This window comes from Hippoglossus stenolepis, chromosome 5 (assembly GCF_022539355.2).
Source record: "Hippoglossus stenolepis isolate QCI-W04-F060 chromosome 5, HSTE1.2, whole genome shotgun sequence".
Classification (NCBI taxonomy): domain Eukaryota; kingdom Metazoa; phylum Chordata; class Actinopteri; order Pleuronectiformes; family Pleuronectidae; genus Hippoglossus; species Hippoglossus stenolepis.
Window position 1 is genome coordinate 25,372,263 of NC_061487.1, and position 27,418 is coordinate 25,399,680.

Below are 27,418 nucleotides of genomic sequence, written 5' to 3' on the forward strand. Positions count from 1 at the left end.
CAATGGAGCATTGATTGCTTTCTAAAAATCCCTGCTTTTACTGGACATTTACTTTGTCGATGAAATGCAGCATTATGTCAAAACAAGTACAAACCAAACTTTACCTCTAATCTATGAAAAGGAAATAATCTGTTCCCGACCTCAACAGAACAAGAAATGATCAAACAAGTACAAGCAGAGAAACATCAGCTGCATCCGCTCATCAGACAGCAACACCCACAAACCTGTCACCCCCCTCCACCATGTGTTTTTCTTTACGAACAGCAGCTATTAAATTTAACAACATGTTTGCATTTCTCCTAACGTCTTATAAACTCACCACATAACTCAAACCTTAAAGCAAAGGACATGATAATTAACCATTTAAAAGCTTAATTGGTTTCCAAGGTTTCATCACAGTATCAAATAATGCAAAAATATTTATGTGTCATGTTTTGAAACTTCAAAGTGAACAACATAACTTTTAAAATATCCCTAGTGAACCCAGAACATTTTATTGGGCTATATTACACACAAATCTTACAGCTGTTCATACCTTAAGGTTAAGGTATTTATATGAAACCATTAATCCATTACTATCAATGTATGAATACAGTATATATGTTTGAGTGTTTGAAAATAATTCAAAAGTCACATTAGAAAGTGATTCTCCCAAATTTAGTGACCCCAAAATAATTCAAATGTCTCAAGACTCATCTGTCAGTCTAACCGTATTTGGAGGGGGGGCAAGCTTAGACCTTTGCTTTGCAAGCAAACGGGACTGTATATAAGGGGCCCTGCAGATACCTTAGGAGTTTGTGGACTGGTGAAGCTCCTATCTCTGGTGAAGACATCTACTATTGAGTGTTGTAACATTCACATGTAATCCTCATATTATAAATTAGTTTACAATATATGTCATGTAAAAGTGCAAAGATGTATTAAGTTATTATCCAGTGCACACTGTGCTTTTGGCTGTTTCTTCCTTTTAACTTTGTTAATATTTGATTATATTTGATTATATTGTATTTTGTACTGTTCAGTTTTCTTCATGTCCTGCTCTAAAATACTACCTTTTTGACAGGATTCTGGAATATAGCACTATTTTCTCAAAGGGAAAGGGGAAGGTATGTATGAATTTTTACAATTGATTGATTGACTTTTTTTACATATGTACAGGGAAGGTGTGTATTAGTCAGTTTGTCAATGGCCCCAGATGTTATTCATCCAGTTTGGATAAAACCAATGTAATGGTTAGTGTTAACAAGTTTAAAAACCTGTACCAAGCCGAGGGCAATCTGTAGTTATGAAAATACATTATTTGCAATAGAAAAGTAAACAGTTCAGTAAAAAAAATAAACAATGCACTTTGCCAATGGTGTAGTTTAAGATTTTTGTTTTTTGACATTCTACACAGACATAAGCCGCCACCATGAGTACGGACGCGGAGATGGCCATTTATGGCAAGGCTTCCATTTACCTGCGTAAGCCAGAGAGGGAGAGACTTGAGGCTCAAACCGCACCTTTTGATGCCAAGACCGCCTGCTATGTGGTCGATGCCAAAGAGCTGTACTTGAAGGGAACAATCATGAAGAAAGATGGTGGCAATGTCACCGTCAAAGTCCTGGGCACTCAGGAGGTTTGTATCATAAAGTAAGACTCAACTGAAAGTAAAGTATGTGTTCTCAGTTGTAATTGTAACCAATGTCCTGTTGCAGGAGAGGACAGTTAAAGAAGATGACGTCACTCCAATGAACCCTCCCAAGTACGACAAAATTGAGGACATGGCCATGATGACCCATCTCAATGAAGCCTCTGTCCTGTATAACCTCAAAGAGCGTTATGCAGCATGGATGATCTATGTAAGACTTTCTTTAAAGTGCAATAAGTTATATTGAAATCAAAAAATTAAACATGGAGTTAACTGTTTATCTCTATGTTCACTTTCAGACCTACTCTGGGTTGTTCTGTGCCACTGTTAACCCTTACAAATGGCTCCCAGTGTACGATTCTGAAGTTGTAAGTGCCTATAGAGGCAAGAAGCGTATGGAGGCTCCACCCCACATCTTCTCCGTCTCTGACAACGCTTATCAGAACATGCTCACTGGTATGTCCTTATTGTAGAATTTGTGAGTATACAGAATGATGTTTCACTGAAAGAAATGTGTTTAATTCATTTGGTTTCTATGTTCACAGATAGGGAGAACCAGTCTGTCTTGATCACGTAAGTTCATATCTGTTGACTTTTTTTTTTAGTCAAATATGTTGAGCAAATTCTTATAAGTCTGTGTTCATACCCAGTGGAGAATCTGGTGCTGGAAAGACTGTGAACACGAAACGTGTCATCCAGTACTTCGCCACAATCGCAGTGGCAGGAGGAGGAGACAAGAAGAAGGAAGTAAAACAGTATCAGGTATGTTATGATGACACCATTGAGTCCAAGTAAAGTAGAGTATATGTCGAGAAAGAAGGTTATTTTCTGATTTAATTTCGAAACTTGGATCATAGGGGTCACTGGAGGATCAGATTATTGCAGCCAATCCCCTGCTGGAGGCCTACGGTAATGCCAAAACTGTGAGGAATGACAACTCTTCTCGCTTTGTAAGTATGGGGTTATTTTTACAAGACAAATGTATTGTTAGACATTGGTTATGTGGGGAGATTACAACAATTTCTATCTTCTAAACAGGGTAAATTCATCAGAATCCATTTCGGCACAACTGGCAAACTGGCCAGTGCTGACATTGAGACATGTAAGTAAAAATCATCATAGCAAGTGTAGATGACTGAAATTCAGGACTGACCAGGTTGTGACTGATGATCAACATTTGTAGATCTGCTGGAGAAGTCAAGAGTGACATACCAGCTTCCTGCTGAGAGAGGCTACCACATCTTCTACCAGATGATGACAAACCACAAGCCGGGGGTGATTGGTAAGCAGATTGAGACCTGCACAATTGTAAATGTACAAAAGAGTTATACTGTGAAAAACTCCAACTAAACTTTTTTTGATTTTCAGAGGCGTCACTCATCACAACCAACCCCTACGACTTCCCCTTGATCAGCATGGGTCAGATCACTGTGGCCAGCATTGATGACAAAGTTGAGCTGGAAGCCACTGATGTGAGTGATCGAGGTTTTAATATTTAACATACTGCATACATCTGATGTGTATGATATCTAAAGTGATCTTATGAATGTATTTTCCAAAGTGGAGATACTTTGTAAAAAAGAAATCTTCTGAACACAGAATGCTATTGATATCCTGGGCTTCACTGGTGAGGAGAAGATGAGCATCTACAAGATGACTGGTGCTGTGCTCCACCACGGTAACATGAAGTTCAAGCAGAAGCAGCGTGAGGAGCAGGCTGAACCCGATGGCACAGAAGGTGACTATTTGATATCATATCAAAGTGAACAACAGAAGTTCTCAATCACACTGGTTTTGTTCTGTCATGAACACACATATATACAATACTACATAATAAATAATGAAACCATTTTCAGATGCTGACAAGGTTGCTTACCTGTTGGGTCTGAACTCCGCTGACATGCTGAAGGCTCTGTGCTATCCCAGAGTGAAGGTCGGAAATGAGTTTGTCACCAAGGGACAGACTGTACCTCAGGTAAAGGAGTCACACTGGTTTCATTGGGTTGCATTTTGAAATTAACTTTTATAATTGTGTTTTCAAATTTGTTATATTTGGACTTATTCAAAAAAGATGTAATTATGCATTTAACAATTATGCACATATGTGCTGTGTATTATTAAGTGAATGAATATCGCATACATTTTTTTTCACGAAATTAATTCAAACTCAAATTTAGTTAATCTCATTTATCTCATTAAACATGATACAGATAGGCGTTATTTTAATTTGATTGGTGGTCTGAATTTCAAGATGCATTAATTATGGATAAAATAAGTATAAATAATGTGAAAGGTTAATAAGGGAAGGGAAATATCCAAAATTTATGTAACAGGCAACCGCTTGCGAATTAATTTGCCAAGACAGATAAATAGTGAGGTAATATTAATGATTTAAAGATTGTTATGGGAAGTGTCCAAAAAACTTACAATCAATGCAGCTTCAGTCAAAACAAATATCATCTTCTTTTCTGTTAGGCGAGTAACTCAGTGACTGCCCTGTCCAAGTCCATCTATGAGAGGATGTTCTTGTGGATGGTCATCCGTATCAACCAGATGTTGGACACTAAGCAGCAGAGGAACTACTATATTGGTGTCCTGGATATTGCCGGCTTTGAAATCTTTGATGTAAGCGTCATACACTGCAACTCATTATTAAAATATGACAAAGCCTTTCCTGTTGTCTATGAGCAATCAGGCTGATTATTTGTCCCCTCACAGTTCAACACCTTGGAGCAACTGTGCATCAACTTCACCAATGAGAAACTGCAACAGTTCTTCAACCACACCATGTTCGTCCTGGAGCAAGAGGAGTACAAGAAGGAGGGTATTATCTGGGAGTTCATTGACTTCGGTATGGACTTGGCCGCCTGCATTGAGCTGATTGAAAGGGTAAACATCGATTTAGTGATTCTATTGTATGTAATTCTCCTAAAAAACACCAGTCACTTCATGATATACTTTATCTCTCTGCACTTTCATCTAGCCCATGGGCATCTTCTCCATCCTTGAAGAGGAGTGCATGTTCCCTAAGGCTACAGACACATCCTTCAAGAATAAGCTCTATGATCAGCATCTTGGCAAAAACAAAGCATTTGAGAAGCCAAAACCTGCAAAGGGCAAGGCTGAGGCCCACTTCTCCCTGGTGCACTATGCTGGTACAGTGGACTACAATATCGGTGGCTGGCTGGACAAGAACAAGGACCCACTGAATGAGTCTGTTCTGCAGCTGTACCAGAAGTCCTCAGTGAAACTGCTGGCTCTCCTGTATCCCCCTGTTGTTGAGGGTATGACACACAATTAACTGGTCAATTAAAACATATTTTAATATTGTATTACTCTTTATTAAATGTATGTATGTATTCAGTTTCTCACGAAAATAATTCTACTTGAAATGATCAACAGAGGCTACAAAGAAGGGAGGCAAGAAGAAGGGTGGCTCTATGCAGACTGTGTCTTCACAGTTTAGGGTAAGCTTTGGCATTGTAAACCAAGAAATAACATCACACATTACATTATACACAAACTAACTAACTAACTCTTTTGTATCTACAGGAAAACTTGGGCAAGCTGATGACTAACTTGAGGAGCACTCATCCTCACTTTGTGCGCTGTCTGATTCCCAATGAGACAAAGGTTCCAGGTAAGATTTTAACTCTTTGGGGAATGGCTTACTTTTTTGTTAGTATGGTTTCAGTTCAGTGCTGGTTCAATGAGGAGTATAACTATTCACAAAAGTAATTATGAAATCTCTTATAAAATAGGACTGATGGAGAACTTCCTGGTCATCCACCAGCTGAGGTGTAACGGTGTGCTGGAGGGTATCAGAATCTGCAGAAAAGGTTTCCCTAGCAGACTCCAATATGGTGACTTCAAGCAGAGGTACCAATGGATATATTTTTGACGTTTAAAAATGTTGTCACAAACTACAAAAAATACTTACAGAGACCAATAACTTCTTTATCAAAGGTACAAGGTATTGAATGCCAGTGTCATTCCTGAGGGCCAGTTCATTGACAACAAGAAGGCTTCAGAAAAGCTGCTCGGATCGATTGATGTTGATCATGACCAGTACAGATTTGGACACACAAAGGTAAGCACCATGTTTCCTTTTTTTATTGTTGGTATAATTACAAATGAAGTTGATTTTTCTCATTCATTTTGTTTGTTTGTCTGATAATCAGCATTGTACCTCAATGTTTATTAAATGTTTGAAGTAATTTGGAACAAAATTGGACCATGTACCTGGAGAAATTACTCATCAATGGTATAGTTTCAAAGCATGTATCTTATGTGTACATTTATGAAGCATCTTTGCCTTGCGAGTCTTTAACAATTTAGGATACCTGAAAGTTCATTTATATTTTCTGTTTATTCAGGTGTTCTTCAAGGCTGGTCTGCTGGGTACCCTTGAGGAGATGAGAGATGACAAGCTTGCAGCTCTGGTCACAATGACTCAGGCTCTCTGCCGTGCTTACCTCATGAGAAAGGAGTTTGTGAAGATGACGGAGAGGAGGTATGTTGAAAACAATAAATTCTGGACACAAAGACATGGGGTGAAAAATGTGCAAAAATTCTCATGACAACAATTTCTCCTTCACAGGGAAGCCATCTACACCATCCAGTACAACGTGCGCTCATTCATGAATGTCAAACACTGGCCATGGATGAAGGTTTACTACAAGATCAAGCCTCTGCTGAAGAGTGCTGAAACTGAGAAGGAGCTGTCTCAGATGAAGGAAAACTATGATAAGATGACAACTGACTTGGCTACTGCCCTGGCCAAGAAGAAGGAACTAGAGGAGAAGATGGTGTCTCTTCTGCAAGAGAAGAACGATCTGCAGCTCCAAGTGGCATCCGTAAGTAAATCTCAGACGGTACCTGCAAATGTTCATGTTTTGTAGGTGAAATAATGATGGGCTCACACTTGATGTGTTCATACAATGACACAGGAAGGAGATAATCTGTCAGATGCTGAGGAAAGATGTGAGGGACTTATCAAGAGCAAGATTCAGATGGAGGCCAAACTCAAAGAAACAACTGAGAGACTTGAGGATGAAGAGGAAATCAATGCTGAGCTTACTGCTAAGAAGAGAAAGCTGGAAGATGAATGTTCTGAGCTCAAGAAGGATATTGACGATTTGGAGCTTACATTGGCCAAGGTGGAGAAGGAGAAACATGCCACTGAGAACAAGGTTTGTAAATTAAAAAATGTGTAGCATATCAAGTAAATTCATGGTTACTATGTGTTTAATAACATTTTACCTTCAAAAATAGGTTAAGAACCTGACAGAGGAGATGGCCTCTCAAGATGAGAGCATTGCTAAGCTGACCAAGGAGAAGAAAGCCCTTCAGGAGGCTCATCAACAGACTCTTGATGACCTGCAGGCTGAGGAAGACAAAGTCAACACTCTGTCCAAGGCCAAGACAAAGCTTGAGCAGCAAGTCGATGATGTAAGTTTACAAAGTTTTCACTTAGGTTGACAAAACAAGATTCTTTAGCATAATATTCACAATCTCAATGTCTCAATGTTCAGCTTGAGGGTTCTCTGGAACAAGAGAAGAAACTGCGTATGGACCTTGAGAGAGCCAAGAGGAAGCTCGAGGGAGATCTGAAACTGGCCCAGGAATCCGTCATGGATCTTGAGAATGACAAGCAGCAGTCTGATGAGAAAGGGAAAAAGTATCCAAACTTTGTTTCCCTCCCTATTATAAAATAACCATCATGTTTCTAGTCATGTTCAATAGCATGAATGAACTCTTACTATGAACTTTGTCGCTCTCACAGGAAAGACTTTGAAATCAGCCAACTCCTTAGCAAGATTGAGGATGAGCAGTCTATGGGATCTCAGCTTCAGAAGAAGATCAAGGAGCTTCAGGTAATCAACATATTGCTTTAAATACAACACAACAAGCTTTCAGGTTTTTGTGTTTCACATTGAATGTTTATTAAACAATAAAACGTATACTTGAAACAGGCCCGTATTGAGGAACTGGAGGAGGAGATTGAGGCTGAGCGTGCTGCTCGTGCCAAGGTTGAGAAGCAGAGGGCTGACCTCTCCAGGGAACTTGAGGAGATCAGTGAGAGGCTAGAGGAGGCTGGAGGTGCCACTGCTGCTCAGATTGAGATGAGCAAGAAGCGGGAAGCTGAGTTCCAGAAGCTCCGTCGTGACCTTGAGGAGTCCACTCTGCAGCATGAAGCCACTGCTTCCGCTCTTCGCAAGAAGCAGGCTGACAGCGTTGCTGAGCTGGGAGAGCAGATCGACAACCTCCAGCGTGTCAAGCAGAAGCTTGAAAAGGAAAAGAGTGAATACAAAATGGAGATTGATGACCTCTCCAGCAACATGGAGGCTGTTGCCAAAGCAAAGGTACAAAATAAATGAAATAGTAGAGTATTAAATGCATTTTTTATACATTAAAAAAACAATAAATGGCATAATTGTGTTAAATATAAAATGTTTCTTTTCTGTTCCTTTTTTCTCAAGGGAAATCTTGAAAAGATGTGCCGTACTCTTGAGGACCAATTTAGTGAACTGAAGACCAAGAATGATGAAAATGTTCGTCAAACGAATGACTTGGGTGGACAGAAAGCCCGTCTCCTGACAGAAAATGGTATGCAAATGACAGTGATCTTCAGTTTAAGACAGATCAAACAGAAACTGAAAAGAAACTAATGTTTGATCTTAATTTTCTCACAAGGTGAGTTCAGCCGTCAAATTGAAGAGAAAGAGGCTCTTGTCTCCCAGCTGACCAGAGGCAAACAGGCCTACACACAACAGATTGAAGAGCTGAAGAGACAGATTGAAGAGGAGGTTAAGGTAAGAAAACTCTCAGTGTGTCCTTGCCTCGTTGAATAAGATTTAAATGTTCTACACATTCAATCATATTTCTTATCCTAGGCCAAGAATGCTCTTGCCCATGGACTGCAATCAGCCCGCCATGACTGTGACCTGCTGAGGGAACAGTTTGAGGAGGAGCAGGAGGCCAAGGCTGAGCTGCAGCGTGGAATGTCCAAGGCCAACAGTGAGGTGGCTCAGTGGAGAAGCAAGTATGAAACTGATGCTATTCAGCGCACTGAGGAGCTTGAGGAGTCCAAGTGAGTAACATTCAAACAATTAAATTACCAGATTTTCTCTTTGCATATATTTTGTACATTTAGCTGTGCAACATCACTTTAGTGTCTTTATTTAATTTGATATATGTAAGAATATCTGTAAAAGGTTACAAGATATTGAAATTTTTATTGAGAGAAAATTTGCAAATGTTTCAAAGGAAAAAGCTGGCTCAGCGTCTTCAGGAGGCTGAGGAGCAGATTGAGGCTGTGAACTCCAAGTGTGCTTCTCTGGAGAAAACCAAACAGAGGCTGCAGAGTGAGGTGGAGGACCTCATGATTGATGTGGAGAGGGCTAATGGGCTGGCTGCTAACCTGGACAAGAAGCAGAGGAACTTCGACAAGGTGGCCAATTCATACAACTGTTTTTTTACTTGTCTTTGTATTGCTGAATATCTATCTGAACACAATAAATTGTGTTATTTAGGTGTTGGCAGACTGGAAGCAGAAGTATGAGGAGGGTCAGTCAGAGCTTGAGGGATCTCTGAAGGAGGCTCGTTCTCTCGGCACTGAGCTGTTCAAGATGAAGAACTCTTACGAGGAATCTCTGGATCACCTGGAGACCATGAAGCGTGAAAACAAGAACCTGCAACGTGAGTTCCCACCTGACAACGGGAATAATGTATTAAAGGGCATAATCCATTTTACCACAGTTGATATGGTTCTGGGTCTAATGAAATGTCTGTACATACTTGGTCAAATACCACAAGGATCATATAAAACAGCACTTCCTGTATAAACAGCCTCCGAGCGACCTGTTTGACTGCCTGTTCCTTTAAATGCTAATGAGCCAGCCCTCCTCCCATGATTTTAACATATAAATTACATATTTTATATGATATAAATTATCAATACATCCATACTTGTATTCCCCTTGTTGTCCTGGAGTTTTAATTTTCCAATCACATATAATGTCCTGCCCATCCACTCAAGACAAACAGACAGAAAGAAGGAGGGGGTGACATTCAAACATCAACGGTACAAAAAGAGAAGCTGATTATACAGTCTAGGGCTGACCAGAAAATGCTCGCCTGACAGCCCTGGACGGCGCGCCGCTGCAGCCCGCTCCGTGTACCCGCGTAACTACTGTAACCGCGAACTACTGTAACGCGGAACTACTGTACCCGCATAGAGAGCTGAACACTGAAGTCTTCCACGCTGGCAGTGTGGAAGACCAGGCACAGCTGGCTGTTCACGACGGCATTCCGCTGGTCAGCCCCATAGACTGTACAATAAGTCAGCGTTCTGCTCCGCTTTGTTGTACCTTGAATGTCTCGTGTGAACACTGCAGTCCACACTGTTGCTGTGGCGCGACCAATCAGCTCACGGGCCGGTCGCCCCGAGCAGCGGCCTCCCGGTCCCAACGATCCAATGCCTGAGTGAATCGGGGCTGACCAGAGAATGCGCCGGCAGCGCTGTGTGGAGCTGCTCCGCTCCGTAAACCGAATAAGGGGCGACGGGAGGGGGGGCCAAGACCAGGAGACTCTATTGTTCACAATCCAGGCGCTCGACGATGACGTTTCTGACTTAGAGGAACTATAACAAACGCATGTTTTTCCAGAGTTTTGGGTTGGTAGACATGCCAATACCACATTAACTTGAGCAACAAAGAATTGCATGCTATGTCCCCTTAATATTTTTGTGTTTTAGTTCCTACCTGATTGTCTTTGATTATATTCAACACATTTTGTGTTAGTGTTCATAATTTACATTTCAAGGCTTGACGATATATAATATGTTTCTTTCTGCAGAGGAGATCTCTGATCTGACTGAACAGATTGGTGAGACTGGCAAGAGCATCCATGAGCTGGAGAAGTCCAAGAAGCAGGTGGAGACAGAGAAATCTGAGATCCAGACAGCTCTTGAGGAGGCTGAGGTATGTTTGTTTTATCCAGGGAGATTTTCTGAGGAGAAAATATTACAAATCTAGGACAATGCAGTATATTGGGCTAAAAGCCCTGACGGTAAGGACGCAAATCTTACTCTATGATGTCATCAGGGAACTCTGGAACACGAAGAGTCTAAGATCCTGCGTGTTCAGCTGGAGCTCAACCAGATCAAGGGTGAGGTGGACAGGAAGCTGGCAGAAAAAGATGAGGAGATGGAGCAGATCAAGAGAAACAGCCAGAGGGTGACTGACTCTATGCAGACCACTCTGGATTCTGAGGTCAGGAGCAGGAACGATGCCCTGAGAATCAAGAAGAAGATGGAGGGAGACCTGAATGAGATGGAGATTCAGCTGAGCCATGCCAATCGCCAGGCTTCTGAGTCCCAGAAGCAGCTGAGGAATGTGCAGTCACAGCTGAAGGTATTGTCAGACATACTGCTGTTGTACAAACTACAGTATAGTGAGTGCACCTACAGTACATTTTGAGTTTCATTCGTATATTTTCCTGCTATCATTTCACTAGGATGCTCAACTGCACCTTGATGATGCTGTTAGAGCCCAGGAGGACCTTAAGGAACAAGCTTGTATGGTGGATCGCAGGAACGGTCTGATGGTGGCTGAAATTGAGGAACTTAGAGCTGCTCTGGAACAGACAGAGAGAGGTCGCAAAGTCGCTGAACAGGAGCTGGTGGATGCCAGTGAGCGTGTTGGACTTCTGCACTCTCAGGTGAACAAATATACAGTACTTCAATATATAAAACCAATGAAACGTTAAACAACATGAAATGTTGATTACTCAAGTCAATTAATTTTTTCATCCTTTAGAACACAAGCCTTCTGAACACCAAGAAGAAGCTTGAAACTGACCTGGTTCAGGTCCAGAGTGAAGTTGATGACACTGTTCAGGAAGCAAGGAATGCAGAGGATAAGGCTAAGAAAGCCATCACTGATGTACGCTTAAGTTTTTACTTATTATCAATACTTTCTACTTACCGTTTTTTTTGACATTTCTAAACCAAATATTGTGTTTTCCAGGCTGCGATGATGGCTGAGGAGCTGAAGAAGGAGCAGGATACTAGCTCTCACCTGGAGAGGATGAAGAAGAACCTGGAGGTTGCTGTTAAGGACCTGCAGCACCGCCTGGATGAGGCTGAGAACCTGGCCATGAAGGGTGGCAAGAAGCAGCTCCAGAAACTGGAGTCTAGGGTAAGAGAATCATGTTAGAATTATACACATATAAACAAAGTTTTAAAAAAAAACATCAAAACACTTTTTACTTAAACTGTGCATGCATTTGTCTTTTTTTCAAAAGGTGTGCGAGCTTGAGTCAGAGATTGACGCTGAGCAGAGACGTGGAGCAGATGCTGTTAAGGGTGTCCGCAAGTACGAAAGGAGAGTGAAGGAGCTCACCTACCAGGTAGAGTCACTTTGACATTTAATGTGTATTGTACAAATCAAGCAAATGTAATAATATACTTCCCTTTAAAACATGCAAATCTATGTATTTTCAACTACAGACTGAGGAGGACAAGAAAAACGTTTCCAGGCTGCAGGATCTGGTTGACAAGTTGCAGCTCAAGGTGAAGGCGTACAAGAGGAATGCTGAGGAAGCGGTAAGGGCAAAACATTAATTTTTAAACAATGACAACTCAATATGACATCATATCTCATGTGCAGTATATCTGCTGGTCATTTAACCATTTGCCCTGTACTGTCTTCCAGGAGGAGCAGGCCAATGTCCACCTGTCCAAGTGCAGGAAGGTCCAGCATGAGCTGGAGGAGGCTGAGGAGCGTGCTGACATTGCAGAGTCCCAGGTCAACAAGATGAGAGCCAAGACCCGTGACTCTGGAAAGGTACATATCTGTCGGTCTGGTGTAACAAAAGAACAAAAATTCTGTCATCATTCCTTTACTTTATATGTTAATTTATAATCGCAGATAGATTAGATTATAAATTATGTTTATTTTGTATTATATTCATTAAAACTCTACCTAACACCAACCATTTATCTGTTTTACAGGGAAAAGAAGCCGCTGAGTAAAGCACACTGAGGATTTTGCTTTGTTGAATCATATAATATGATAAAATGCTGACACAATAAAGAATAAACTGTTTCTCCTAAACTTGCTGTCTTTCATGTCTTTGCTTAAAAAAAAATAGCTCATTTGAGATTTGAATTGTTTGTAATGTCGAAATGGAAACAAATGAAATTTTTTTCCAATCCTTAATTGATCTAGACTATTTTGGTAAGTGAAACATCAATTCAATTGTTTCATAACACAATTAGATAATACTGTTATGAAATGTTAAATTCAAATTTTAAACGGGAACTAAAAACTATAAAACAATGTTTAACATTTGAGGTGAAGGTGTTATGGGTAGCCAAAATGTTTTTCATAGCACCGAATGGCCAGAAGAGGTTTATGGAAACAAACTAGGGTTAACAACAAAACAAACTCTAGTATCTCAGAATCACACGTTGGAAACATATTTGGCTCTGATCGAAAAGCATTCAGCTGCAAGACTAAATCACAATACAACTAATAACAATATATTCAATCAAGTTGTATTAATATGAAATACATAGGCAGAAGGCAAACTTGTCAGTTCATATAATATAACAACCTTCATATAAAGCCAAACATGATCTATCATCTGAACAGTCTCTCCTGATAAAGGAGCTAATGATATATGACACTGCCTCAACCGCTCTTAACAGCTGTTATAAAGTGCCTTGACCAGCCTTTAAAACAATAACATAGAACAATTTGTCACAGAAGACTTCACATTCCAAATTACAGCTTTATGTGACTTTATTGGATGATAGACGAGTGTTTTGCAACTGCAGAGCAGTGCAGTGAAGTGACCTTCACTGTCCACTTATGTGCATGAGCCAAAAATGAACTCTGCTATGTCTGCAGAGTCAGTTAAGGTGTTAATAGCTTGACATATGAGTGTGAATATCACAAACATATCTTTTACACTTAATCAAAAGTACTAGAAATATAATTTTAATTATTTATTCATTGTGAAGATGTTTCAAATTTATTGTTGATATTAATACTATCTTAAATTTGTTTTATTTATTTTGTTAACCACAGTTATTTCATATAACTTTTATTTAGAATTATTCTATTCAAACTCATTTATTCATTATTGAAATAACTATTTAATGAAAAAATAAACAAAAGAGCCAAACTGTTAAATGTCGTCAGAATACCAAAAACTTAACAAACTATTTTGAGTACGGTTGCAAACTCAACATCTTCCTTTACTGATGGGAACCTGAGACGTAGGATGGCTGCACCAGCAACAAATGTGAAACTCATGTAACCATCAGCTGTCGCCGTTACCATATTTGGCATGTGTCCCTTTTTAACTTCTGCTTTGTAAGCATAACACATTCGATGCAAGCATTCCAATCCAGGTCTGTGAGAGTGGTAGATGACTTATTGAGCTCATGTTTTGTGAAATGAAATGATCTAGTCTAATGCATCAGACCACAATATTCCAAACATAGAGGACTGATATATCGCATGTTTATAAGGAAAATATTATTTTTAATTAATTCAATATTTTTGCATCTAAATATATTTAATCCACAATGACAAAAAATAAGTATTTATTTCAACTTCAACAAATTTTCCAAATAATAAATCATTAAAAGATGAATTGAAAAGTTGTTACTATAAGGTATATGTGTTTTTAGGTCATTACTTGTTGAGTCTGAAAAAAACATTCCACTAAAATCCAACTATAATAAGGAAAATACATTATTTTGTCCATAACCCGTTTAAAGGGAATCAAATTAAATTAAAGTCACACACAAATAGTCTGGTACGGGGTGCAACATGTTTGAACAGCTGCTGATGACAATGACTATGATGGACTTCTGAATCAAACCTTTTTTCACTTTAACAAATCAAATATAAAAAGCTTGAGTGAAGTAGATGATCCTGTGCACAAAACATTGTGTATTAATTCGCAGAGGACAACAACAGCTGTTGTAAACCAGGATGTATAAGAGGAGTGATGAAAAAAACACAAATACATCAAAATGTTCATTGGAGATTAATTGAAAGTTTCATTATTTGTAGTGTAGCGTCAAGCATGACTGAAAAACAAGCCACTATGAAGCCCATGTGCATATTAAAACCAAAGCATATCTGTATGACAACTGACAAATGGTACTGAAGGGCATTTTAATGTTGATACAATGTAACTCATGGCCAAGGCAGCAACACTGATATGGGCAAGCTGTAGATGCCTCATAAAAGATGAATTGGCCTCCCTGACATATAAAATATTAGATGTATTAATTAGGACTACAGCTGTACCTGTTATTAACACCACATTTGGAAATCTCCCCCTTATAACTTTGGCATCATTCGCAATATGAAACCAATATAAGGAGTGGAATCAAACCTAGCAGTGTGTGGTAGAGGACCCCTGAAGACTCCTGCTTGAGGTAGGTTTATCGTCAATCTGCTTTAGAGCATTTATTGTATATTATAAAGATATGAGAAATTTCTTTGATACTAGTCAAACAACAATATCAACAAATCTTAGATAAACATTCATGAACTTTCATAGAGGACTAAAAATATGTTTTATGATTTCCACAGGATTGTGAAATATAAAAGACGTTTGACATAGAAAGGGTCAGGTATGAACCACTTTTTTATTGTTGTCCATTTTGTCTGAAACATTGAATTTAACTGTATAGTTTTGTCAAAACTAGGATTAATTTGACTCTAATCACAACTACTTCAAGTCATGTCACTTGTAATGGACAAAATCAAATAGAGATATGTTATTAAGTGTCTGTGAAGACTCTCAGTCATGGTATCTTCAAAAGTCGCACACAAGTGTCCATAGGCAACTGGACATGCTTGAGTTGTTTGAAGAAGTTTCACCTCTCATTCAAGAGGCTTCTTCATTTCTAAACTTAATAAGAATGTTGGTGAGAGGTGAAACTAACCCTTCAAGAACCTCAAGCAAGTCCAGTTGCCTATGTTCACTTGCAGGTCCTGAAGTAAATTAAATAGTTTAACTCAGTTTTTTGGTCAGTTACATGAACTTAAGGTAGCAGCTCTAACAGAGAGGCTGCCAAGGCCATTTGTAATGATGAAAGTACAATCTTCAATGAGTATGGATGCACTTAGTCAGTGTTAAATCACATTAAGAGTCAGGCATCAGTTTAAGATTTTTGTTTTTTGACATTCTACACAGACATAAGCCGCCACCATGAGTACGGACGCAGAAATGGCCATTTATGGCAAGGCTGCTATTTACCTGCGTAAGCCAGAGAGGGAGAGACTTGAGGCTCAAACCGCACCTTTTGATGCCAAGGCCGCCTGCTATGTGGCCGATGTCAAAGCTGTGGCAGAGGAACAATCATCAAGAAAGATGGTGCCAAAGTCACCGTCAAAGTCTTAGACACTCAGGAGGTTTGTATCATAAAGTAAGACTCAACTGAAAGTAAAGTATGTGTTCTCAGTTGTAATTGTAACCAATGTCCTGTTTGCCAGGAGAAGGCAGGTTAAAAGAAGATGGCATTCTCAATGAACCCTCCCAAGTACGACAAAATTGAGGACATGGCCATGATGACCCATCTCAGCAATGAAGCCTCTGTCCTGTACAACCTCCTCAAAAGCGTTATGCAGCATGGATGATCTACGTAAGACTTTCTTTAAAGTGCAATAAGTTATATTGAAATCAAAAACTAAACAAGGGATTAACTGTTTATCTCTATGTTCACTTTCAGACCTACTCTGGGTTGTTCTGTGCCACTGTGCTTGCCACAAATGGCTCCCAGTGTCACGTTCTGAAGTTGTAAATGTACCTATAGGAGCAGAAGCGTATGGGCTCCACCCACATCTTCTCCGTCTCTGACAACGCTTATCAGAACATGCTCACTGTTATGTCCTTATTGTAGAATTTGAGTATACAGAATGATGTTTCACTGAAAGAAATGTGTTTAATTCATTTTGGTTTGTATGTTCACAGATAGGAGAACCAGTCTGTCTTGATCACGTAAGTTCATATCCTGTTGACTTTTTTGAGAGTCAAATATGTTGAGCAAATTCTTATAAGTCTGTGTTCATACAGTGGAGGAATCTGGTGCTGGAAGAGACTGTGAACGAAGCTTGTGTCATCAGTACTTTGCCACAATCGCAGTGGCAGGAGGAGCAGACAAGAAGAAGGAAGTAAAATATCAAAGGTATATTATGATGACACCATTGAGTCAAGTAAGAGTAGGTATATGTCGAGAAGAAGGTTATTTTCTAATTTTATTTCAAAACTTGGATCACTAGGGGTCACTGGAGGATCGAATTATTGCAGCAATCCCTGCTGGGGCCTACGGTAATGCCAAAACTGTGAGGAATGACAACTCTTCTCGCTTTGTAAGTATGGGGTTATTTTTTACAAGACAAATGTATTGTTAGACATTGGTTATGTGGGAGATTACAACAATTTCTATCTCTAAACAGGGTAAATTCATCAGAATCCATTTAGGCACAACTTCAGCAAACCCCAATGGCCAGTGCTGACATTGAGACATGTAGTAAAATCCTCATAGCAATTGTAGATGACTGAAATTCAAGACTGACCAGGTTGTGACTGATGATCAACATTTGTAGAATCTGCTGGAGAAGTCAAGAGTGACATACCAGCTTCCTGCTGAGAGAGGCTACCACATCTTCTACCAGATGATGACAAACCACAAGCCGGAGCTAGTTGGTAAACAGATTGCATGATTTTAAACATATGCTGATTGTTCTTTGTGAAAATCTGTATTTAATCTTCATTACGTTTTTAATCTTCAGAGGCGTCACTCATCACAACCAACCCCTACGACTTCCCCTTGATCAGCATGGGTCAGATCACTGTGGCCAGCATTGATGACAAAGTTGAGCTGGAAGCCACTGATGTGAGTGATCGAGGTTTTAATATTTAACATATTGCATACATCTGATGTGTATGATATATTTTCCAAAGTGGAAATACTTTGTAAAAAATTAATCTTCTGAACACAGAATGCTATTGATATCCTGGGCTTCACTGCTGAGGAGAAGATAGGCATCTACAAGTTTACTGGTGCTGTGATCCACCACGGTAACATGAAGTTCAAGCAGAAGCAGCGTGAGGAGCAGGCTGAACCCGATGGCACAGAGGTGACTATTTGATATCATATCAAAGTGAACAACAGAAGTTCTCAATCACACTGGTTTGTTCTGTCATGAACACACATATACAATACTACATAATAAATAATGAAACCATTTTCAGATGCTGACAAGGTTGCTTACCTGTTGGGTCTGAACTCCGCTGAGATGCTGAAGGCTCTGTGCTATCCCAGAGTGAAGGTCGGAAATGAGTTTGTCACCAAGGGACAGACTGTACCTCAGGTAAACATAAAGTATACATTTCTAATATCCTAGTGAATATCTATTTTTTTTATAATGACACATCTATATATATATATATAAAGAAAAAGTAATTAGCACAAAACAGGATAGAAATAAACAGCACTAATGGCACGGTGGAGCATTAACTGAGGCCAAAGGCCTTAGTGAACAGGGGGTGTTTGAGTAGTTTTTTTAAGCTGTCCAGAGATGTAACGTTGCGGATTTCGGCAGGGAGAGAGTTCCAGAGAGTGGGGGCTGCGACACAGATAGCTCTGTCTGCAAAAGTCTGCAGTTTAGTGTTGGGGATGGAGAGCAATCCGGAGTTCGAGGACCGCAGCCTTCTGAGCGGAGTGTATGGGTGGAGGAGAGAGCGTTAAATATAGTGGGGCTAGGGCGTGGAGGGATTTATGGGTGAGAAGGAGGAGTTTGTAATGAATGTATTTGTCACAGGATGCGCCTGGTGCATCGGAAAACAGGGAGAGATTGGATATTACTAGAGTGTGTTATGTTTTTATTGACTATTAATCACAAAAATCAAGTTTTATACCTATATAGGGTATACAGTAGCACAGCATTTTACAAAACAACTATAGAGAAGAGTGCAGAAAAAAAAATGTTTTCATTCTTCTTCAGGTGAGTAACTCAGTGACTGCCCTGTCCAAGTCCATCTATGAGAGGATGTTCTTGTGGATGGTCATCCGTATCAACCAGATGTTGGACACTAAGCAGCAGAGGAACTACTATATTGGTGTCCTGGATATTGCCGGCTTTGAAATCTTTGATGTAAGCGTCATACACTGCAACTCATTATTAAAATATGACAAAGCCTTTCCCTGTTGTCTATGGTAATCAGGCTGATTATTTGTCCCCTCACAGTTTCAACACCTTGGAGCAACTGTGCATCAGCACTTCACCAATGAAGGAAACTGCAACAGTTCTTCAACCACACCATGTTCGTCCTGGAGCAAAGGAGTACAAGAAGGAGGGTATTATCATGAGAGTTCATTGACTTCGGTATGGACTTGGCCACCTGCATTGAGCTGATTGAAAGGGTAAACATCGATTTAGTGATTCTATTGTATGTAATTCTCCTAAAACACCAGTCACTTCATGATATACTTTATCTCTCTGCATCATCTAGCCCATGGGCATCTTCTCCCATCCTTGAAGAGAAAGTGCATGTTCCCCTAAGGCTACCAGACACATCCTTCAAGAATAAGCTCTATGATCAGCATCTTGGCAAAAACAAAGCATTTGAGAAGCCAAAACCTGCAAAGGAGCAAGGCTGAGGCCCACTTCTCCTGGTGCACTATGCTGGTACAGTGGACTACAATATCGGTGGCTGGCTGGACAAGAACAAGGACCCACTGAATGACTCTGTTGTGCAGCTGTACCAGAAGTCCTCAGTGAAACTGCTGGTTGGCCTGTATCCCCCTGTTGTTGAGGGTATGATACACAATTAACTGGTCAATTAAAACATATTTTAATATTGTATTACTCTTTATTAAATGTAGCAATTTGTCTCTGTATGTATTCAGTTTCTCACAAAAATAATTCTACTTGAAATGATCAACAGAGATAGGAAAGAAGGGAGGCAAGAAGAAGGGTGGCTCTATGCAGACTGTGTCTTCTAGTTTAGGGTAAGCTTTGGCATTGTAAACCAAGAAATAACATCACATTCTGTTCTACGAACTAACCTTTAACTCTTTTGTATCTACAGGAAAACTTGGGCAAGCTGACTAGCAGGGAGCACTCATCCTCACTTTGTCAGCTCATCTGATTCCCAATGAGACAAGGTTCAGGTAAGATTTGAACTCTCTTCCCAGAGAATGTTTTTTTGGTATGGTTTCAGTTCAGTGCTGGTTCAATGAGGAGTATAACTATTCAACCACAAAAAGTAATTATGAAATCTCTTATGAAATAGGACTGATGGAGAACTTCCTGGTCATCCACCAGCTGAGGTGTAACGGTGTGCTGGAGGGTATCAGAATCAAGAAAAGGTTTCCCCAGCAGAATCCAATATAGTGACTTCAAGCAGAAGTACCAATGGATATATTTTTATTTAAAAATGTTATTACAAACTAAAAAAATAACACAGGCAACCTAATACTTCTTTATCAAGGTACAAGATGTTCGATGCAGTGTCATGCAAAGGCCAGTTCATTGACAACAGAAGGCTTCCAGAAAGCTACTTGGATCGATTGATGTTGATCATGACCAGTACAGATTTGGACACACAAAGGTAAGCACCATGTTTCCTTTTTTTGTTCGCTTTATTCATTTTGTTTGTTTGTCGTAATCAGCATTGTGCCTCAAAACGTTCTGAAATGTTAGGTGAAATTTATGAACAAAATAGATCATATTCTTTGAGATTTCCTAATTATATTTTAGCATACTGTCTTATGTATTACGCAACATCTTTATGAAGTCTTTGTTTATTAGGATACTGAAATTCATTTATATTTTCTGTTTATTGAGTGTTCTTCAGGCTGGTCTGCTGGGTACCCTTGAGGGAGATGAGAGATGAAAAGCTTGCAAATCTGGTCACAATGACTCAGGCTCTCTGCCGTGCTTACGTCATGAAAGGTTTGTGAAGATGACGGGGGGAGGCATGTTACCAAACAATAAATTCTGGACACAAAAAGACATGCAGGTGAAAAATCAGCAACGTTCTCTCATGACAACAATTTCTCCTTCACCCAGGGAAGCCATCTACACCATCCAGTACAGTAAGCTCATTTTCCATGAATGTCAAACACTGTTATGGATGAAGGTTTACTAGATCAAGCCTCTGCACAGAAGAGTGCTGGGAAACTGAGAAAGAGCTATCTCAGATGAAGAGAAAACTATGATAAGATGACAACTGACTTGGCTACTGCACAGCCAGAAAGAAGGATCTAGAGAGGAGAAGTGGTGTCTCTTCTGCAGAGGAAGAGCAGATCTGCAGCTCAGAGTCATCGTAGTAATCGCAGACGGTACCTGCAAATGTTCATGTTTATGGGGTGAAATAATGATGGGCTAACATGATGTGTTCATGCAACACAGGAAGGGAGATAATCTGTCAGATGCTGAGGAAAGATGTGGGGACTTATCAAGAGCAAAATTCAGATGGAGGCCAAACTCAAAGAAACAACTGAGAGACTTGAGGATGAAGAGGAAATCAATGCTGAGCTTACTAGAAGAAAGCTGGAAATTAGATGTTCTGAGCTCAAGAAGGATATTAAGCAATTGGAGCTTGCCTTGGCCAAGGTGGAGAAGGAGAAACATGCCACTGAGAACAAGGTTTGTAAATATGAAAATGTAGCCCAGCATATAAAATTAAATTAATGATTACTATGTGTTTAATAACATTTTACTTGCAAACATGGAGTTAAGAACCTGACAGAGGGGAGATGGCCTCTCAAGATGAGAGCATTACTAAGCTGACCAAGGAAAGAAGCCTTCAGGAGGCTCATCAACAGACTCTTGATGACCTGCAGGCTGAGGAAGACAAAGTCAACACTCTGACCAAGGCCAAGACAAAGCTTGAGCAGCAAGTCGATGATGTAAGTTTACAAAGTCACTTAAGTTGACAAAACAAGATTCTTTAGCATAATATTCACAATCTCAATGTCTCAATGTTCAGCTTGAGGGTTCTCTGGAACAAGAGAAGAAACTGCGTATGGACCTTGAAAGCCAAGAAGAGGAAGCTCGAGGGAGATCTGAAACTGGCCCAGGAATCCGTCATGGATCTTGAGAATGACAAGCAGCAGTCCTGATGAGAAAGGAAAAGTATCAAACTGTTTCCTCCCTATTACAAATTACCATCATGTTTCTAGTCATGTTCAATAGCATGAATGAACTCTTACTATGAACTTTGTCGCTCTCACAGGAAAGACTTTGAAATCAGCCAGCTCCTTAGCAGATTGAGGATGAGCAGTCTCTGGGATCTCAGCTTCAGAAGAGAGATCAAGGAGCTTCAGGTAATCAACTTATTGCTTTAAATACAACACAGCAAGCTTTCCAGGTTTTTGTGTTTCACATTGAATGTTTATTAAACAATAAAGCATTATACTTGAAACAGGCCCGTATTGAGGAACTGGAGGAGGAGATTGAGGCTGGGCGTGCTGCTCGTGCCAAGGTTGAGAAGCAGAGGGCTGACCTCAGGAGCAGGAGATCAGTGAGAGGCTAGAGGAGGCTGGAGGTGCCACTGCTGCTCCAGATTGAGATGAGCAGAAGCGGGAAGCTGAGTTCCAGAAGCTCCGTCGTGACCTTGAGGAGTCCACTCTGCAGCATGAAACCCTGCTTCAAGCTCTTCGCAAGAAGCAGGCTGACAACGTTGCTGAGCTGGGAGATCAGATCGAGCAACCTCCCAAGCGTGTCAAAGCAAGAAGCTTGAAAAGGAAAGAGTGATACAATGTAGATTGATGACCTCTCCAGCAACATGGAGCTGTTGCCAAAGCAAAGGTACAAAATAAAGCTGAAATAGTAAGTATTCAAATGCACATACATTAAAAAAAAACAATAAATGGCATAATTGTGTTAAAAATAAAATGTTTTACTTTTCTGTTCCTTTTTTCTCAAGGAAATCTTGAAAAAGATGTGCCGTACTCTTGAGGACCAATTTAGTGAACTGAAGACCAAGAATGATGAAAATGTTCGTCAAGCGAATGACTTGGGTGGACAGAAAGCGCCCGACTCCTGACAGAAAATGGTATGCAAATGACAGTGATCTTCAGTTTAAGACAGATCAAACAGAAACTGAAAAGGAAACTAATGTTGATCTTAATTTTCTCACAGGTGAGTTCAGCCGTCAAATTGAAGAAAAAAGAGGCTATTGTCTCCCAGCTGACCCAGAGGCAAACAGGCCTACACACAACGGTGAAGAGCTGAAGGAGACAGATTGAAGAGGAGGTTAAGGTAAGAAAACTCTCAGTACTGTCTTGCCTCGTTGGAGTGGATTTAAAAGTTCCTACACATTCAATCATATTTCTTATCCCTAGGCAGTATCGCCCATGGACTGCAATCAGCCCGCCATGGCTGTGACCTGCTGGGGAACAGTTTGAGGAGAACGGAGGCCAAGGCTGAGCTACAGCGTGCCAAGGCCAACAGTGAGGTGGCTCAGTGGAGAAGCAGAGTATGAAACTGATGCTATTCCAAGCACTGAGGAGCTTGAGGAGTCCAAGTGAGTAACATTCAAACAATTAAATTACCAGATTTTCTCTTTGCATATATGTTGTACATTTAGCTCTTGCAACATGTCATACAATCTTTATTTAATTTGATATATGTAAGAATATCTATCAAGGTTACAAGATATTGAAATTTTTATTGAAAATTTGCAAATGTTTCAAGGAAAAAGCTGGCTCAGCGTCTTCAGGAAGACTGAGAACCAGTTGAACTGTGAACTCCAAGTGTGCTTCTCTGGAAAACCAAACAGAGCTGCAGTGAGGTGAGACCTCATGATTGATGTGGAGAGGGCTAATGGGCTGGCTGCTAACCTGGACAAGAAGCAGAGGAACTTCGACAATTGTGAATTCATACAACTGTTTTTACTTGTCTTTGTATTGCTGAATATCTGTCTGAACACAATAAATTGTGTTATTTAGGTGTTGGCAGACTGGAAGCAGAAGTATGAGGAGGGTCAGTCAGAGCTTGAGGGATCTCTGAAGGAGGCTCGTTCTCTCGGCACTGAGCTGTTCAAGATGAAGAACTCTTATGAGGAATCTCTGGATCAGCTGGAGACCATGAAGCGTGAAAACAAGAACCTGCAACGTGAGTTCCCACCTGACAACGGGAATAATGTATTAATATTTTTGTGTTTTAGTTCCTACCTGATTGTCTTTGATTACATTCAACACATTTTGTGTTAGTGTTCATAATTTACATTTCAAGGTTTGACGATATATAATATGTTTCTTTCTGCAGAGGAGATCTCTGATCTGACTGAACAGATTGGTGAGACTGGCAAGGCATCCATGGCAGGCTGGAGAAGTCCAGAAGCAGGTGGAGACAGAGAAATCTGAGATCAGACAGCTCTTGGGAGGCTGAGGTATGTTTATTTTATCGGGAGATTTTCTGTGGTGAAAATTTTACAAATCTAGGACAATGCAGTATATTGGGCTAAAACCCTATTGATAAGGACACAAATCTTACTCTATGATGTCATCAGGAACTCTGGAACATGAGGAGTGCAGATCCTGCGTGTTCAGCTGGAGCTCAACCAGATCAAGGGTGAGGTGGACAGGAAGCTGGCAGAAAAGGATGAGGAGATGGAGCAGATCAGAGAAACAGCCAGAGGGTGACTAGCTCTATACAGACCACTCTGGATTCTGAGGTCAGGAGCAGGAGCGATGCCCTGAGAATCAAGAAGAAGATGGAGGGAGACCTGAATGAGATGGAGATTCAGCTGAGCCATGCCAATCGCCAGGCTTCTGAGTCAGAAGCAGCTAGCAGAGATGTGCAGTCACAGCTGAAGGTGTCAGACATACTGCTGTTGTACAAACTACAGTATAGTGAGTGCACCTACAGTACATTTTGAGTTTCATTCATATATTTTCCTGCTATCATTTCACTAGGATGCTCAACTGCACCTTGATGATGCTGTTAGAGCCCAGGAGGACAACCCAAGGAACAAGCTGCTATGGTGGATGCTTGGGGAGGCGGTCTGATGGTGGCTGAAATTGAGGAACTTAGAGCTGCTCTGGAACAGACAGAGAGAAGTCTCGCAAAGTCGCTGAACAGGCTGGTGGTGCCAGTGAGCGTGTTGGACTTCTGCACTCTCAGGTGAACAAATATACAGTACTTCAATATATAAAACCAATGAAAACCAATTAAACAACATGAAATGTTGATTACTCAAATCAATTAATTTTTTTCATCCTTTAGAACACAAACCTTCTGAACACCAAGAAGAAGCTTGAGTCTGACCTAGTTCCAGGTCAGAGTGAAGTTGATGACACTGTTCCAGGAAGCAAGGAATGCAGAGGATAAGGCTAAGAAAGCCATCACTGATGTACGCTTAAGTTTTTACTTATTATCAATACTTTCTACTTACCCGTTTTTGACATTCTAAATCAAATATTGTGTTTTCCAGGCTGCAATGATGGCTGAGGAGCTGAAGAAGGAGCAGGATACTAGCTCTCACCTGGAGAGGATGAAAAAGAACCTGGAGGTTGCTGTTAAGGACCTGCAGCACCGCCTGGATGAGGCTGAGAACCTGGCCATGAAGGGTGGCAAGAAGCAGCTCCAGAAACTGGAGTCTAGGGTAAGATTATTAAAGATAGTTATATGGATGATGAAGGGTATGAAAACATACAAAACACTTGTATTCTAAACATTTTTCTGAAGGTGCGTGAGCTTGAGTCAGAGATTGAGGCTGAGCAGAGACGTGGAGTAGATGCTGTTAAGGGTGTCCGCAAGTACGAGAGGAGAGTGAAGGAGCTCACCTACCAGGTATAGTCACTTTATTACATTTAATGTGTACAAATCAATCTCATTTGCCATGTAAACAATCTATATTTAAATCTATAATCTATGTATTTTCAACTACAGACTGAGGAGGACAAGAAAAACGTTTCCAGGCTGCAGGATCTGGTTGACAAGTTGCAGCTCAAGGTGAAGGCGTACAAGAGACATTCTGAGGAAGCGGTAAGCAAAATCTTTATTTAAAAATGATGAGAGATACATCATATTGCATGTGCAGTATATCTGCTGGTCATTTGAACATTTTACTATGCATTGTAATCCAGGAGGAGCAGGCCAATGTCCACCTGTCCAAGTGCAGGAAGGTCCAGCATGAGCTGGAGGAGGCTGAGGAGCGTGCTGACATTGCAGAGTCCCAGGTCAACAAGCTGAGAGCTAAGACCCGTGACTCTGGAAAGGTAAATATACAATTCTTTGTCGTAAACAAATCAAATTTTAAAATTGCAAGTTAAAGGTGTTTGAAAGGAACATGATCAAAGCTCTGGCAAGGTACACATTTATGGTTATACATTTATGGTTATGCTGAATTTTAGAGTAAACACAGTAATTCATAAAATCCAGAACAGACAAAAATTCTATATCTGCACAAAGCAGGTTGTTTCTGTGCACATATGTAACCTCAGTATTTCTTTTTCTTTTGTTACAGGGAAAGGAGGTCGCTGAGTAAAGGACTATTGAGATGTTTTCAGTCATATAATATGATGTGAAATATACTACAATAAAATACCTTCTTCTTAAATTACTCTGTGTTATTTACAAGTCATTGTGTGTTGTGAGAGCAAATGAGATATGGATGATTTGTGACACAGTTAGACAACCTTCTACACTTTATACACTATAAATTGCCTTCTGGGTACTGTCTTGAAGTCACCAATGACCAAAAATATGAATCCAATGTTATCATTTCTTAAACCTTTGACGTTTAGGCTATCAATAACAATTTAGCATTTATTTAATTGTGTCTATATATTACCGAATCTTACAAATGCTGCAACAAATGTGTCAATTGGGATTTGAATAAACCCTGAAAGAAATCAACAGCTGTCAAAATATACTGTGAATTCATCTTTACTGTCTTTATATGGTATGAGCATTTAGCCATGACCGATCTAAAAAAACAGTTTCAAATAATTCATGATGCTTTTTCTGTGGGGTAGCATTATTATCTACTATACTGTTTTACTCACGTACTTTCATGGGCACATACATTTAACTGTGAACTTGGCAGCGAGCAAAATACTTTTTTTGGCAAAACTGAGCTGCTCAAGGAAACTATATTCCCAAACTTCTACTGTTTAAGTTTTCGAATCATACATTGAAAATATTACTTTACATTCCTGCTCTATTTGGCATATCAGGAGAAGATATTTTGGACTTGTTGGAATAGAATCATTACAATAATACAAAGGACGATATGTCCAAAGAAAATGACAGATACCATCAAAATATAATAACAATGATTAATAATGAATTACTTCTAATTGGACTCCCAATTAAATTGAATTCCAACCAAAGGAGTAACATTCTGGACTGGTGGAACTTGACCTTGTAAACAGGCAGAAAATACACATGAAGCCCTTAAAATTGATCTAATGCCAACCAAATACTTCTACAGTAGGTCATCTTCAAAATAAATGGTTTAAATGCATGAAGGATAAAAAAAATTGTTTTACCCTTAAGTCAGTACACAGTTCATTTGGATTGTCCAAGGAATTATCCTGCTCAATATAATTTTATAAACTTGACAGAAAAAGTAGGTAACTTTTAATGGTTTTAAATGATAAACTGGAAGATTAATACCTGCTGAGAAAGGAATTTTAACACTTGAATGAGAAAACTTGAAACTCAGAAAATCCTGTTTAACACAAAACTTTGCATTCTTCAGAATAAAAATTGGCTGTAACTTCAAGTTCAT

General features: G+C 39.9%; 1 protein-coding gene, 1 long non-coding RNA gene and 1 pseudogene across 3 annotated transcripts; all 3 read left to right on the top strand.

Annotated features, from left to right (window-relative positions):
• Nucleotides 1-1,396: 1,396 nt before the first annotated feature.
• Nucleotides 1,397-20,996, top strand: LOC124851879 (myosin heavy chain, fast skeletal muscle-like). Of its 2 annotated transcripts, none has more exons than XM_047339937.1 (39): nucleotides 1,397-1,618; nucleotides 1,698-1,841; nucleotides 1,930-2,086; nucleotides 2,176-2,203; nucleotides 2,281-2,392; nucleotides 2,488-2,580; nucleotides 2,669-2,732; nucleotides 2,814-2,912; nucleotides 2,999-3,102; nucleotides 3,230-3,368; nucleotides 3,487-3,605; nucleotides 4,106-4,255; nucleotides 4,349-4,519; nucleotides 4,614-4,914; nucleotides 5,033-5,097; nucleotides 5,183-5,270; nucleotides 5,392-5,509; nucleotides 5,597-5,720; nucleotides 6,007-6,143; nucleotides 6,231-6,486; nucleotides 6,580-6,822; nucleotides 6,905-7,081; nucleotides 7,165-7,310; nucleotides 7,416-7,506; nucleotides 7,606-7,995; nucleotides 8,113-8,239; nucleotides 8,327-8,445; nucleotides 8,527-8,723; nucleotides 8,900-9,083; nucleotides 9,166-9,331; nucleotides 10,490-10,614; nucleotides 10,738-11,046; nucleotides 11,150-11,353; nucleotides 11,452-11,577; nucleotides 11,662-11,832; nucleotides 11,939-12,043; nucleotides 12,144-12,239; nucleotides 18,245-18,248; nucleotides 20,968-20,996. In XM_047339937.1, coding segments are annotated over exons 1-39 (5,658 nt in total). In that variant the 5' UTR covers nucleotides 1,397-1,411; the 3' UTR covers nucleotides 20,970-20,996. The 2 variants fall into 2 exon arrangements, with proteins under 2 accessions (XP_047195893.1, XP_047195892.1); XM_047339936.1 differs by lacking the exons at nucleotides 18,245-18,248; nucleotides 20,968-20,996 and adding exons at nucleotides 12,349-12,480; nucleotides 12,648-12,683.
• LOC124851881 lies at nucleotides 14,977-15,953 on the top strand. Its single transcript, XR_007032716.1, has 3 exons — nucleotides 14,977-15,095; nucleotides 15,253-15,293; nucleotides 15,860-15,953. It is a non-coding gene; the product is annotated as an uncharacterized LOC124851881 (long non-coding RNA).
• On the top strand, nucleotides 17,266-26,245 carry LOC124851880 (annotated as a pseudogene).
• The last annotated feature ends 1,173 nt before the right edge of the window (nucleotides 26,246-27,418 follow it).